Source organism: Podarcis cretensis (assembly GCF_951804945.1).
Source record: "Podarcis cretensis genome assembly, chromosome: 14".
In the NCBI taxonomy this organism is placed as follows: domain Eukaryota; kingdom Metazoa; phylum Chordata; class Lepidosauria; order Squamata; family Lacertidae; genus Podarcis; species Podarcis cretensis.
This window is the reverse complement of record NC_137183.1, coordinates 32493382-32508456: the sequence shown is the minus strand read 5'-3', so window position 1 is coordinate 32508456 and position 15075 is coordinate 32493382. Positions and strand designations below refer to the sequence as shown.

Sequence of the window (15075 nt, the reverse complement as noted above, 5' to 3'; positions counted from 1 at the left end):
AACTGTATTTTGTTAAGGGTGCTGGGAACTGTAGCACAGTGAGGAGCAAACTACGGTTCTCAGGATTCTTTGGGGCGGTTATTATTATACAGTATTTGAATCCTGCTTTATTTCATCCAAAGAGCTCTCTCATTTTATTATCACAACCCTGTGAGCAAAGGAGGGACACTGACTGGCTGAAAGTGATGCAGTAAGGAATTTGAACCCTAGTCTCTCATGTTCTTCATCCAACCCATTCACCATGTTGTCTCTTTAGAGCTGCTTTACAAAGTTAAGCTTTGTGTAGGTGGCATATAAATATGACAAAGGCACTATTATTAAATTTATTATAATCAATTATTACATGCATATCCAGCTTTCCTGTAAAAGGAATTGAAGGTGGCATATGTGGTTCTCCCTCTCTCTTTAATCATCACAACAACCCTGTGAAGTGGGAAGGTAGGGAGGTGCAACACAGCTTGGCTCAAGGTCACCCAGTGCCCTTCATGGCTGCGTGGGGATTTGAACCTGGTCTGCGTGTCCTTTTCTGCCACTAACTACCAAACTATAAGGCTGCCAGTTTATATTAGCTATCTCTTATGACCATTAACTTCTGAACAACTGGAAATTCAACGGGTGCAGCTCCTATCGGGCTAATGAGACCCACAGTGGGGAAGAGAACTTCAGAACAAGACCTTGCAGAAAGAGAACTACATATCCCAGCAGTCATCGGAAGATTTTTTTAATAAACCCATTAGCAGGCGCATGCGCATTGCACCCTTTCGACCCTCTTAAAGCCAATATTTACAAACTGCGCCTCCCATCACGCAGCGCGCGCGACACGAGTGGCTGCGCATGCGCTCTTCTTTTCCTTAACCTGACCCGGTCCCTCTGCCACGGAGGCTGCCATTTTGTCCGCATCGCTTTCCTCGCGCAAAGGCTGCAGCGATGCCTGAAGAGCCGGACCGGGATGTGTACCGCGCGCCGCCTCCTCGCACCCCTAAGACAGAGCTCACCAACCCGCTGTACCTGGTAGACCAGATATTTCGAGTCGTGGTCGACGCGCCGGTCACAGCCTGGAGGGGTGAGAAGGGGCGGGGCCAGGAGCCAAAGGGCGGAGTTAGAGAATGGGGAGGGAGGGAAGGAGGGAAGCGCTGGGGGCGGGGCCAGGAGTCACGGGGCGGGGCTATAAGAACAAGGGGTGGAAGTGTGGGGTGGGGCTAGGAACTAGGGGGTGGAGTTAGAGTGGGCGGGGACTACAATCAGGGATGGAGTGAAGGGCTGGGGCGGGGTCAGGAAACAAGGGGTGTGGCTATGAGATAAGGGTTGGGGGCTAGAATGCATAGGAAGGGCCACAAGGGTGTGGGCTCCAAACCTGGGGGGTGTCTACAAGGCAGGAGAAAAGAGGGGTGCTGGGGGAGTTATATGAGTGTGTGCACTGCAGGGTTGTACCTGGGGTACAGTGAAGGCCTACACCGGGAGAGGCTAGACCCCCAGGTGATGGTATAGAACAGGGTTTCCCAAACTTGGGTCTCCATCTGATTTTGGACTACAACTCCCATCATCCCAAGCTAGCAGGACCAGTGGTCAGGGATAATGGGAATTGTAGTCCCCAGTCTGAAAAGCACTGGTCTATAAGTTTGGAAGGGCTGGGATGGTGCTAGAATGCAGGGGAGGGACCAAGAGAAAGCTGCAGGGCTAGAACAGGGGAGAAGCCAAATGCTACGGGAGGTTTTGCAAGTGGAGAAGGGGCTGAGTTCAGTAGAAGGAGCAGGGAAGGAGGCTGGATGATGTTGAAGCCTGGGGTGGGGAACCAATGGTCCTCCGGATGTTGTTGGACACCCATTAGCTTCAGTCAGCATCCTAGAGACACAGCCTTTCTCAACCTGTGGGTCCCCAGATGTTGTTGGACTACAACTCCCATCACCCCTAGCTAGCAAGGCCAGAGCTCAGGGATGATGGGAGTTGTAGTCCAACAACATCTGGGGACCCACAAATTGAGAACTGCTGCTGGAGAGGCTTATCTTCCCCAGCTCTTGGATAAGTGGAGTGCAGGTTGGAAGAGGGGTAGATTTTCTTCAGTTCATCCTCCCCAACCTTGAGCCCCGGCCTAAATGTTTTGGGAAAACACCCTCCATCATCCCCAGCCCGTACTGTCAGTGGTCAAGGATTATGGGATTTGTAGTTCAGCAGGAAGACTTCTCTTATGAGAGCTCCCTGCAAGGCATAATTTTTCACGAGTTGACTCTGTCTTGGCTTCGTATTGCTTAAAAGACCTCTTTCGTTTCAATCTTGAAAAGCATCTCTGGACATTTCACTCCTGCAGAATGGATAGAGCGCCAGCATGCAAAGAACAAGTTTTATTACTATCACCGGAACTTCCGCCGTGTGCCGGACTATACAGAGTGCTTGGAGGATGACTACATATGTTACTATGAAGCAGAGATGCAGTGGAAGAGAGATAAGTACGTCTTCTCTTTTTCGGAGGGTGGGTAGGATTGCAGTTCAGCTCTCCTGCCAAATGTTTTGTTCTGTGCAGGGTTGGGAGGATGTTGCCTACAGTCTTCTAAGGATTGAATGGTTTGCAGTATTGTTACTTGGCTTTCAGGATAGAAGTAAGGATTGTTGGTTAGACAGTATCATCAGTGTATGTAGTGCTTGGGTCCCTGCCATAAGAAGCTTGCAGTAGGCCAGGAGCAGGAAACCTTGGGCCCAGAGGCCAAATGCGGCTGTCCAATCTTCTCTTTCTGGCCCTCAGGACTCTCTCCCCTGGCCACCGCTCCCTTTTTAACCCTGTTCTGCAATCTCCTTCAGTGTTTCTGCTTGGCTGGACAGTGTTCTTGACCTCTGATAATGCCTCCTGCTTTCCTGGCTAGAGAGGTTTATGATTGTGTGTAGAAACTAGCCTACCATTCAAAAGTAAAAATTTGCATTCATTGCTCTGCCCATTTTTGTCTCTGGCCCCACAGACTATCGGCATGTGGCCCTTAGATGTTTGCCCAGAAGAGAAAGCGGCCTTCAACCTGAAAAAATTCTCCACTCCTGCAGAAGACAGTTGTGGAGGCAGTGTAGGAGGAGGCTGAGAAATTATTCCCCTCAAGACTGATGTTTTTGCTTTCCCTAGATCAGAGGATGCTCATTTGTGGCCCACCAGATGTGATTGTACTTCAACTTCCAACAAACCCAGACATCCTAACCAACTCCCACCATCAATGATCTTTGCAGTCCAAAACATCTGGAGGGCACCATGTTAGCAAAGTCTGGCCTAGTGCAGAGGTGGGCCTTGGTAATATGGTGCCCTGTGCAGGGACAAAATTTGACGCTGCCATCCCCCCAATCCAAATCCGCCTTCACTAAGCTGGGTAAGGGAGGTGCCAGGCTTTGGGAAGTAGGTGTGAAGCTCTCGCAGGATCCTAAAGTCCCTACTTCCAACTTCTCAAAGCTAGGCAAATGCTAACTAGTTTCTGAGAAGGAGGAAGGACTATAGGACCGTGTCAGAGCCCTCATGCCTTCTTCCCAAAGCTCAGCATTCACTAGGCTTTGGGAAGGAAGCAGGAAGGCAGCCCCTTGGCCCCTGCTCTCTGTGCAGGGAAACCAGTTGTGCTGCCCGGAATCCACCTCTGCGTATTGGTTCTAAAGTCCACGTGGAAATTTTGAGTTGTGAAGAGGAGCTTGAAATAAATTACAGGGCAAGCCCTGCCAAAGAACTGGGAGGCAGTTCCAGACATAAGGGGTAGGAAGGGAGCAAGAGTGGGCTTATTACAGAGAGGAGGAGACTTGAGAGCAATAGAATTAAAAAAAGGAAAGTTGGAAGCAGGAATGTGGCTGCATATTAGATTGGGAGGGAGGCTGGGAAGTGGAGCAGACTATGGAGGGGTTTGTGGGACAATTAAAATAAGATAAAATAATCTTGTTGGACTGCCTGCATTATGTGTTTTTGATGTGTCATATGGACTTGGTGTAATTTTCTGTACAGAATTTCAATCCAGGGACTTAGGTAAAGTCTGTATTATTGCATTCTTCTAGTGTTTGTATCTCTCCCTTTCCACTCCCACAGGCTAGTTGATAGACAAATTGTGAGGATCATCCAGGAGAGAATGGGTGCTTGCAAGCAGCGGGAAGGACCCAGTTATTTGGAGAACTGTGCAGCAGAGTTACAGCACTTCAAAGAGGTGACCAAGGCCTATGACGACAGATGTGAGTCTATTAGTATATTGGGATTATTTCAAATTTACATCCCACTGTGAAAACAGTGGGACTTAAAGGCTATGTTCCATCCTGAGCTCATACAGGTGGGATTGGGAAGCTGGTATGGAAGTCCACATCAGCACTTGGGGCAGCCTTGCCTCCCTGGTTCCTCCCAGATGTGCTTAGACTACAATTCACATGGGCCATGTTGGTAGAATTGAGAGTTCAGCTTCTGGTAGGAGGTATATTTTGCTGCTTTCCAAGTGGCTTCAAGACCTAGGGAGGCCTGGATGAGCTACTGTCCTGCAGAGGAGCAAAGGTTCTTGCCTTATGAGTCGTGTTTTGGCTATGTGTGTACACATACAAAAATCCCCCAAAGCAGTAGTAGTAGTCAAGACTCCTTCATTCACCTCTGTGCAGGACAGAGAAAGGCAGAGGGCAGAAAGAGACAAGGAAAGCACCAATCTTAAAGTAAATGACAGTGGAACTTGCTCTGAGCAGCAGGCCTAATGTTCTGATACTAGACTACCATTCAGTACAGCATTTTATTTTGCTATGTTGTTTTTGCACTGTTTGGTTTCAAAATGCATTCTTGTTTTCTTTGTTGTTAAGTTCCTTTGATGTGGTTTTTTTTTTTTTTGGCAGAAAAGTGGTATACAAATAAAATGGAACTGTTTACTTTTTTGATGGCAAGTTAGCATGCTTAATATGTAATTCTGCAGTGGAAGTCTCCCCTTTTCTCTCAGATCATGATTGTTCTCCACTGTCATCCTAGATGGTGAACTTGGCGGCCTGGGAACTGCTCGCAAATGCTTAATGAAGCAGAAGCACCGGATGATTAAAGAAAGGAAGGAGGCCAAGGCAGCAGCTGAGGCACATTAAGTGTTCTGGTCGCTTTGGCCTGGGATTTGCGCTCCAAACAAACTAGCGTGTGTGTCTGCAGATTAGACACTGTATGGATGGTAAATCAAGCATCATCTGTGCTGTTCTCTCAGAACTACTGTAAACAAGGCAGACTCAGAATGTATAGTGGGAAGAAAATAAAGCTGTAAATGTTAGGGTTGTCTTTGCTTTGTAAACACAACAGGAAGGAGAAATGGGATTAAGCAGAAACTAGTGGAGAGCGTTGAAAAATGGCAGGGTTTGCCTTCTTCAATTATGGCTAGAAACTAAAAATTGCCTTTACAAATCACTGATGCAAGTGGCTGGTAAATAAGTTGCTTTTCTAGGTCCCTGGCTAACCACATACTGTATATGTATGTAAAGGGTTTAAGAGGTGTACTTCCACAGCACACACTTCAAGAGAATTTTATGTAGTCTGCTGTGAAAGCACCAGCATAGATATGTTACTTTCCCAGTAACTGCAATTTGTTTTTTCTTTAGTAAACCCAACCATACATAGTCTTATGGGAACCAGGCATAGGGTCTTCTCAGTTGTGGCACTCACCCTATGGCATGTCCTCCCAACAGATGTCAAGGAAATAAACAACTGACTTTTAGAAGACACCTGAAGGCAGCCCGGTTTAGGAAAGTTTTTAATGACTGATGCTTTAATGTATTTTAACTATTTTGTTGGTAGCCGCACAGTGGCTGGGAAATCCAGCCAGATGGGCAGGGTATAAAGAATATTATTATTTATTGGGCGGTATAGTTCTGGTCAGAGCACCGGACTGCTCTTGTAGGTTAGGAATGATGGAGATTATGCCATTTGTAATTTTTAAAAACTAAAATAGAGTAAAAATGGGTAAGGTAGATCACTGGATCCAGCTTTGATGCAATTGTTTAAAGTGTCTTCCATTATTAAGCTATTTGCAGCCTTTGCAAAAAGCCTTCGGGGGTGGGGGTTATGGGAGTTGTGGGCCAAACACCAGCAGGGTACCAGGTAGGCTATTACATTACTGCTCGAGTTCGTAGCTCTGCAGGGTACTGTGGCTTTTAAGATCCTGTACATAGTTCTCCAAACTCCAGTTAGTAAATGTTGATCGAGAAAAAAAAGACATCCCACCACCAAGGGATAACCCATATCCATGGCCTTGAGAAGACTAAGCATTAAACCCTACATTAAAACAGACTGGAATTTTAAAGCTGCTTGGACACCACCTTCCAACTCCTGCAGCCAAGCTGGTGCCCAATGTATTGCTCCGCTTTCCTTTTGACCACATCAGTGAGGCTGAGGGGGAGCACTGTCAACTGTGCAGCCCAGGACCTCCATAAACCCTACCCAGGCTTGCACCCTGCAGAGGTCACTTGTGTGCTAACACAGCAAAAATGTGGTAGGCAGCAGTTTCTCTACCGCCACAGCAGGCACTGTGACTCCCTAGTGGTTTGACTTCATCCCCAGAGGCGCACTCCATTCTCTCAAGACAAACGGAGGCAACAAGTCTTTCCCCCCCTCTCGCTGTTCAATGCAACTCTACTGGGTGTGACTTTTACCCAGATCCTTTGGGGAAGAATATGCACACAGCACTTGTTCAAAAATCCAAATGGGCCTGTGTCTTACAAAGGGTGGCAATATCCTTTTTTCCAATGGCTATAGCTACATGGGGAAATCCCACCCCCAGAAAAGCTGTGGGTTACCGAACAGTCTTGCTCAGCCACTAAAATGAATTGACCGGCTAGTCATGTCCATTAATTTCAAGTCTACTCAGAGCATGACTAATACTGGGATACAATCCTGTAAGGCAGTAAATCCCCTTAATGCTGTTCAAGAGCTCCTAAAATATCAATGTCATACGCTAGGTCCAACCTATACTGGGCACTTGGTAGCACTATAATTAAAAAGATCAGACATTCAAGGAAGATAAAGCTACTAATGGTAATGTTGTATCTCCACTAAAGACAGGATGCCTCTGAATGCCACTTCTTATGAAAAGTGTTGTTGTGCCCAGGTTCTGCTTGGGAAGCTTGCCATTATGGCTTGTGGTTGGCTTCTTATAAGAACAGGATGCTGGACTAGATGAGCTCCTTTGGCCTGATCCAGCAGCCACACTTTTATGTTCTTTTATTTCCTCTGGAGGCACTGATGTCCCTATAACCCATCCAACAACAAACACTACACACGATTTGCGAGACTGGTTTAAAAATCACTCTTGGTCACTTTATTTTAAAGTACATCTTTTAGGTAGTTGCCACAGCAGCTGCTTGGGTCCTCTGCACAGACACTCTGGTAGCATGAGTCTTTGCAAGATGATCAGTGAACTCCTGCAGGAAAAGGCAGAGAGACCATGAACATAAATTGTTTCTGAACCTCATTCACCCCAGGGTAATCTTTTGAAGTGGTCAAACCTGCTAACAGCAGCTTGACCTGATGGCAGCAGCTATATTCTGTTAAATACAGCCCTCAAAAGAATTGAAATGCTGGTTCTTATATGGATTCATGATTAATAATGTACCCCACCCCTGCCTATGAGCACAGATTCATGAAATAAAGCGAATTCCCAAAGACATCTTAAATGCATGCTACAGCTCTCAAGGCTGCTCTTACCTGATAAGGTGACTTGGTGAACACAGTCTCTTTCCACAGATCAGGGGTAAGGTAACTATAGGTCTTTGAGATGGCATCAAAGGTGGCCTTGGCTACAGAAAAAGAAAGATCATACACGGTCACCAATGTACACAAGACTGAGCTGGCAGCACCAAACCCAGTTACTGCTATGGGGAAAATAATTGCCATGTTGAGTATGAAAAGGAACAGGGAGACTATTTCATTGAATCTCACTGCCGTGCAAACAAACTCATTTGCTTTCCCTCTCGAAAAACGACAGTTGCACCACTTGGGCCAGGTACAACTGAGCAGAGCAGAGAGAGTTTTACCAAAACACATCCCAAAAGGTAGTACTTACTGCGTGTGTGTCTGTAAACATATACACACAGTATAGCTGTACCTCAACCAGGTGCCCTCCAGATGTATTAGACTACAGCTCCTAACGGTCCCAACAGGAAGGTACAAAGTTGGCAAAGGCTGAAGTATTTCTCATCTCCCTTAACCAAAAGTCCTAGAGAAATTGGCAGCTTGCCAGACTTTTCCTTATGGCCCATGATGCCTACTGCTGCCCTTTACATGAATTGCTTGTAACGGTGACACAATCTATTACACTGCACCGTCATTTCTCAAGACAGGACCAAGTAAATTGAGAAGTATAGAAACGTACCAAAGTTGCCCAAGGTGGCAGTGCAGCCCCTCGCTGATGTGTAACAGTCGTCAATACCAGCCATCATCAGCAATTTCTTGGGAACTGGGGCAGACACAATTCCAGTACCACGTGGCGCAGGGATGAGACGCACAAGTACGGAGCCACACCGACCTGTTACCTAAACAAACACAAGTTTCACACAGTAAGAAACTGGCATGGATATTTTAATGTCAATAAGCCTAATTTGAAGTCCCAAGCCCTGGTTTGGCAAAGTGTCAAATGTTACCTTGCAAGGTACAGTGTGCGGCTTGCCGATCTTGTTCCCCCAGTAGCCTCTCCTCACGGGCACAATGGACAGCTTCGCAAGAATGATGGCCCCACGGATGGCGGTGGCAACTTCCTTGGAGCACTTGACCCCAAGACCAACGTGACCGTTGTAGTCACCAATCGCCACAAAGGCCTGAAAAGGAAGACAAGAGAAGCCTCATCAGGGGTGCAGCTAAAATCCACACATCCCTTAACCATAGCACAGAAGCCTCAACAGAACAATACCAGTGTTAAACAGGCATTCCTGAGCAACACAGGCACCCTGATCATGTCAACTAAAAACAGGAAGTTCATGTCAATTCATCTGTTTAGAATCCACTTCTCTTTATCTGCCTTCCTCAACTTGGTGCCCTCCAGATGTTTTGGACTATAACTCACATCAGCCCAAACAGTGGCAATTATGGGAGTTTTAGTCCAGCAACAAATTAGGAGTCCAATTTTAGCTAACCCTGTGAAATGATTCGAGGAGGCTGCCCTCTGCAGGATTAATTGCTCTGGCTTTGCCTCTTAACAATCAGCCTCTGCCGTTGGCTGTCAATTCTCTAGCATCTCTACATATGTGACTGGCTCAGAAATTTGGCAAGGCAGACACAAACAGGTAAGTAGCTCATTCATAAATGTAAAAGAGCAAGGTCTGTTAACGGTAAGTATGCTCCTACCCTGACCCCAAAACTAACACACTTCAGGGCCAGACTGAATGTGTCTCCAAGAAAACAATTTTTGGGGTGAATTTCTGCTGTAAAGGTTGTCTGAGGCCAATAGAAAATAGATCAATTTCTGGAATTCATATGGATACAAAACATTACCTTGAACCTGGTGCGCTGACCAGCCCGGGTTTGTTTCTGAACAGGCATGATCTTCAAAACCTCATCCTTCAAGGATGAGCCCAGGAAAAAGTCAATGATTTCAGACTCCTGTGAAGGCAACATTAACTGGTCAGTTCTCTAGCTGTAAGCATAAATTAATCACAAAGTTTGCTGTATTAAAACAAGGGTATATCTCAGGAGGAGAATTGGATCTGGCTAGTTGGCCAGACCCCGACTTCTTCCATATCCCATTGTGACAAGTAGGCAAGGTTCACCTGTCAAGCATCTGACACAAAGTGCAGTATTTTCCTTTGCCCATGTGATCCGAAAGGAAATATTTCCCTACAGTGCTTGCTCTAAGTGCCCAACAGTTGATCAGTGCTGAGCAGCTGATCGGCAACAATAGCAAGCCTTGCTTACCAAGGAACAATTGGGAGCATACTTTAAGGCTCCAATTGTTCCTTTGCAACCCTATCACGTATGATGTCCCCCGAGACCCACAAGCAGAGCATTAAGGCAACAGACCTCTGCTGTTGCTGTTCCCCAGCTGCTGATATTCAATGGCATAGCAGTAGCTCTGAACACAAGATGACTTCAGACAGCCATCATGGAGAGCCACCACCAACTGACCTCTTCTCCTTGGGGGAAAAGAGACAGCACCTGCCTTTTATGCAGAAGGTCCTGGATTCATTCCTCAGAATGTCCAGGTATGTCTGAGAATGCCTCTTGCATTAACCTTGGATGGTTGCTGCCACTCAGTGTAGAGACAATACTGAACTAGATAGACCAATGATCTGACTTAGAATTCCATCATTTATACATACACTGTCTTCTTTTGACTGCATGGAATTTTCTGCTAATCAGTTTCATTGGACAACTACTACCCAAAACCTCTCCTCTTGGTAAACTTTACCAATGGAAAAGCACTGTGAATCATTCCTGAGAAACCCTACAGAGCCCCTAACACAGAGCAAATACCTTGATTGGAAGGGAGAAAAGGTAAATCTCCTCCAGAGACTTGATTTTCATGTCCTTTACTAGGCGACCAAGTTTGGTGACTGGAATCCACTGGGGGGGGGAGAGAGAGAAATGAAAGGCAATCAGTTCAAGCTGCTCAAACATTGTACATTGATCTTTTTCGTGTATTTGAACATAATCTATCAGCTCTGCTAATTTTCTGTCTGCAAGGATTTGTTTTTTAAAAAATGCAGTTCATTCAAAAATAGCACCTCTCATCTGCTTTCTAGGAGTAGTCTGCCCCTACCATAATTTTCTTCTGCATACTTAAGAGCTGAGCCCTTGTTTGCCAGAGCTTTTTTGAAAAAGCCGATTTAGTAAGATAAGTTGATCATGGCACTGGGCATGACTGAAACCCTAGCAACTCTAAAACCAAACCCATCTAAGGAAAGTTTCCATTTCTTAATTGTTTACTCAAAAAACTTGAGCATCCCATGCTGGAAAGAGGCTGCTGGGAGTTGTAGTCCAAACACCTGGAGGGCACCAGGTTGCTGAAGGCTCCCTAAAAACACCAAAAAGGTGACTTGAACTCACTTCTTTGTCTTCAGCTTTGCCCCGAGCTCCACGCCCTCGGCCACGTCCCCTGCCACGGCCTCTTCCACGCCCTCGGCCTCCACTGCCAAAGCCTCCTCGGAAGCCTCCCCTGGCAGCAGCTCCTGCACCTGCAGCTGCTCCAGCTCCTCCTGCCCCTCCCGCAGCACCGGCGTCGTCCGCCATTTGCTGTAGAAACAAAGCACATCAAACTTTTTAGTGCATTAATGGACATTGGGCTGCAACTGCAACAAAAACAGTAGGAAAAATTGTTTCTACCCTCAAGTAGCAAACGGAACCATATAGATGTGATCCCATTTCAAAGTTGATGCAGGGTGCTGACCAAAGCACATGTTTAGGAATCAGCAGCCCTAGGCAGTGACAGAAATGTGTCAAAATTCACAAGCACCAATGCCAAGAAAACTAAGATGCCCTGGATTTTACCAGGTAGCTCCCATTTCATGGTTTCTTTTCAAAATGTTAAATTAATATAATATATTAATGGTTATTATTAACGGTTCTTATATATTAATACAATATATAATGGTTCTTATACACATAAGAACCTATAATGGTTCTTATACATATAAGAACCATTTAAAGGGGGAGGGAGATCTACACCTGTCAATGAACTTAAATCCAACCTTCTTGATCCCAAGTTAAACCCACCAAATTCACCAACAGAGTCCACAAAGCAGTTTGCACAATCAGAAAAACAAGAATAAGTAGCAGGTATGATGGCTACCACAGACCTTTAAAACAAAGTCTTACTGTCTTCTAATGATCAACATTTCATAGCAACTTCACTCCCATTAGGAAGAAACCCCAAACCCTTATCTAATTAGGCCATCCCCAAATTTCAACTGGGATGAACTTTTGTCATTCTTCTAGTCAACTCCCACCTCCTACCCAACTAGTTCCTTTCAGATCAGCTACAATGAAACTTTTCACTCATTCATCAAGCAGCAATATCAAGGGGGCCAGATACAGATTGTCAGTACCACTTCAGGCCGCACATTTAAAGGGCTAAATCCTTTCCCCCTTGATATACTGTACTTCTAAATGCAAGAATGTATGTATTTATTGCTTCTGGAGAGGCTCAATCTCAAGGTACATTCTGAGATGCTAAGGTCTAATAAAAGGTTTCTGATCCATGTTGAACTGGGCCTGTGACTTGCCCATAACCCCATCACTATCTAAGGAAGGAAAAAAAACTCAAATCCCTTCTTCCCCATGAGACTGGGACTGCTCCTAATCCCCCTCGCGGTGGGCTTGCCCAAACTCCGGCCCCCCAGACCCTCGATGGCGACGGATTCGGCAACCTCCCCAGCCCCAAAGGAAACATGCTCCAACTTACGTGTTCTCGACTAGAAGGCCGAAACCGCGCGACGAGGCCTTTTTATATGCCGCGCATCTCGCGAGAACTACTTCCTCGAGCGATACATACATGTTCCTCCACCCCGCCCCTAACTAGAGCTAATGCGCAGCCGTAAGAGGCTTGTTATGTGTTATGCTGGAGGAGGGAGCCCCGGATCGAGCATGATTAAAACCCCCCAAGTTTATAAAAGTTCGGACGGGAGGAAGGAAGTTGCAGTCTCGCATGCGCAAGGTAGGTGACGGGCGTGTAGCGGGAACGGGAGAGGGGGGGCTTGTGGTGTTTCAAATTGTATGGAAGAAGCAAGTTGTTGGTTAGATTTACTGTATTTAGCTAAAAAATTGCTCTAAGATACGATATTGCTGCTTTTAGGTTAAGTACTAAATCTCCCAGCATGCTCCTCGTCAGTTGGCCGTTGGGGTAGTTAGGCCTGGGGCGCGACGGATGCTGGGATGTGTAGTTGCTTGCCACGCGCCTTTTTCTCGCCGCCGGCTCTGGAGGTTCTTTCCCTCCACCGGGAGTTGAGGCGCGAAATTTGGTCTCCGAGCTAATGCCGGGTACATTTGCACTGTTGCACGTCGGACTGTGCAGCTTTCCGACCGGTTCACACGTGAATAGTGGAACGTCTTCCGCGAGACCAGCAGACCCTTTATATTTTCTGTCTCCACTTAAAAAAAAAAAAAGAATTGTGGAAGCTAAAAGGAAAACTCACAAGCAACTTCGTTATCAACTCTAATTAATAATAATAATATTATTAATAATAATAATTTATTATTTATTTCCCGCCCATCTGGTTGGGCTTCCCCAGCCACTCTGGGCGGCTTCCAAAAAAATATTAAAATACTATAATACATCAAACATTAAAAGCTTCCCTAAACAAGGCTGCCTTCAGATGTCTTCTAAAAGTCTGGTAGTTGTTGTCCTCTTTGACATCTGGTGGGAGGGCGTTCCACAGGGTGGGTGCCACTACCGAGAAGGCCCTCTGCCTGGTTCCCTGTAACTTGGCTTCTCGCAATGAGGGAACCGCCAGAAGGCCCTCAGTGCTGGACCTCAGTGTCTGGGTAGAATGATGGGGGCGGCAAACATCTAAAAGTTGAAAAAGTACCATAAAAATGCTTTTATTGAATTTTTGCACCTCCCTAGATGTAGGGAGGGACTTGCATTAATTCGGGTGCCATTTCACGCTCTAAGCTAAACCTAGTTGGGGGTGATTATTTAAAAGTGAAACTAGGAGGATGGATGCACCAAGGCAGTTGATATATTGGAAGCCCTATGTGAGCTTGCTTTGAAGGAAAACCCACTAAATTCCATAGCGCTGCATGGCTCTCCCATTCCTCATTCCAAGCTTGAAACAGTTTAGTTCTGAGTGCTAGAAAACTCAGTAGGTGTTTGCATTACTTTGGGTTCTCCATTGTGCCTACAGGTTGTTAGGGCACTGTCTGAAAATCATCCCTGGCCTCCTTCAGTGGCCTTGGGCGAGATAACGGTGCATAAAGCAAAGGGAGTATTAAGCTTATTGCCCATCGGCTCAATGTGTTGGGCAATGAAACCCATGCTCCTATATGTCCCATGAGCAGAAGGATCCATGCAATAGATGTTTTTTGTTTTTATTGTGAAATCGCTTTGAGATTATTCATAGCACGTGATCCATAAATGAAACCAATAAAAATATGCTATGTGGAAGGAAGGCATACAGTACTACAAAACCAAACCAGAGTGCTAACTTGTCTTCTTTTTCTACAGGCCCCATCTGCATTGGTATGCCACTGGTTTCTGAAGATGCGCCTTTTTACACACAAGTGTTCCCTTCATCTCACAACCCAAGGCTCTTGTTTTAATTGCTTTGTTTTAATGGAATTGTGTTTTGTTTTGTTTTTGCATATTTTAATTATGTATGTTTTATATGTTAATGTTGGGGGTCATAAGTTCTTATACTTGTACAATGCTTAGGGTCCTATTTTGGCTGCCTGCAGCAGAATCTTAGAAGTCCATACATCTTGCACTTCGAAAGAAGATGGTTGGTGTGTGGCCCATGATTGCCAACAGATATGGTGGCAAGCTTCAAAGTGAAGAAAATTAGCCATTTCTTGTTCACAAAGTCATTTTTGACTGACCCTGCGTGGAGTGATGTTGAAATATGTATGTTCTTTTTTGTCTGCCCAGAGAGTGAAAATGTTAGTTTGGGGCATATTGAATGCTGGCTTTAGGTCACGAGACAGATATAATAAACATTGTTTTTTATACGTATTGCGTGTACTTCTTGATCACTTGTGAGTGTCTGAATAGGAGAGAGAAGCAGGGTGAACGTTCTCTAAATAAAATGCAGCAAAAGTATGAATATGCTTCTTGGGTTTGGGGCTGTTAGATAATACAACTAGCATTTTAAAGGGAACGCTTCCAGATTGTGCTGCCTGATCAGGTGGGGCACCATTTTTAGGCTGAAGATGGCATTCCCTTCACGTCTGTTTATACACACACACCCCTCCTCCAAATAAGCAAGAGGCATTATCAGAGTTCAAGGACACATTCCAGCCATGTGAAAACACTCAAGGATGGTGCAAAACAGGGCTGACAAGGTGTGTGGCCTGGAGGAAGTCCAAGAGCTAGATAAAGGGAAGTTTAGCAATTTACATCATTGTAATTCTAGATAAGGTTTTGAACCTTGAAGCTTAGAAAGGAATTGTGCATCCTGAGGATGATCACAGAATTTCTGATGGCT

The 15075-nt window shown here is 45.6% G+C and overlaps 2 protein-coding genes and 1 long non-coding RNA gene across 3 annotated transcripts; 2 read left to right on the top strand and 1 right to left on the bottom strand.

The window, feature by feature from the left end:
- The first annotated feature begins 858 nt into the window (after positions 1 to 858).
- On the top strand, positions 859 to 5225 carry NDUFB10 (NADH:ubiquinone oxidoreductase subunit B10). Its single transcript, XM_079952712.1, has 4 exons — positions 859 to 1063; positions 2306 to 2444; positions 4037 to 4176; positions 4943 to 5225. The coding sequence occupies exons 1-4, from the start codon at positions 928 to 930 to the stop codon at positions 5047 to 5049; spliced, it is 522 nt and encodes a 173-aa protein (XP_079808838.1). The 5' UTR covers positions 859 to 927; the 3' UTR covers positions 5050 to 5225.
- Positions 5226 to 7239: 2014 nt separating this feature from the next.
- Positions 7240 to 11183, bottom strand: RPS2 (ribosomal protein S2). The gene is made up of 7 exons (XM_079952709.1): positions 10985 to 11183; positions 10412 to 10501; positions 9434 to 9541; positions 8587 to 8760; positions 8319 to 8478; positions 7652 to 7743; positions 7240 to 7368 (listed from the first exon to the last, which is right to left on the bottom strand). The coding sequence occupies exons 1-7, from the start codon at positions 11165 to 11167 to the stop codon at positions 7285 to 7287; spliced, it is 891 nt and encodes a 296-aa protein (XP_079808835.1). The 5' UTR covers positions 11168 to 11183; the 3' UTR covers positions 7240 to 7284.
- Positions 11184 to 12344: 1161 nt separating this feature from the next.
- On the top strand, positions 12345 to 14599 carry LOC307202602. Its single transcript, XR_013832950.1, has 2 exons — positions 12345 to 12590; positions 14100 to 14599. It is a non-coding gene; the product is annotated as an uncharacterized lncRNA (long non-coding RNA).
- The last annotated feature ends 476 nt before the right edge of the window (positions 14600 to 15075 follow it).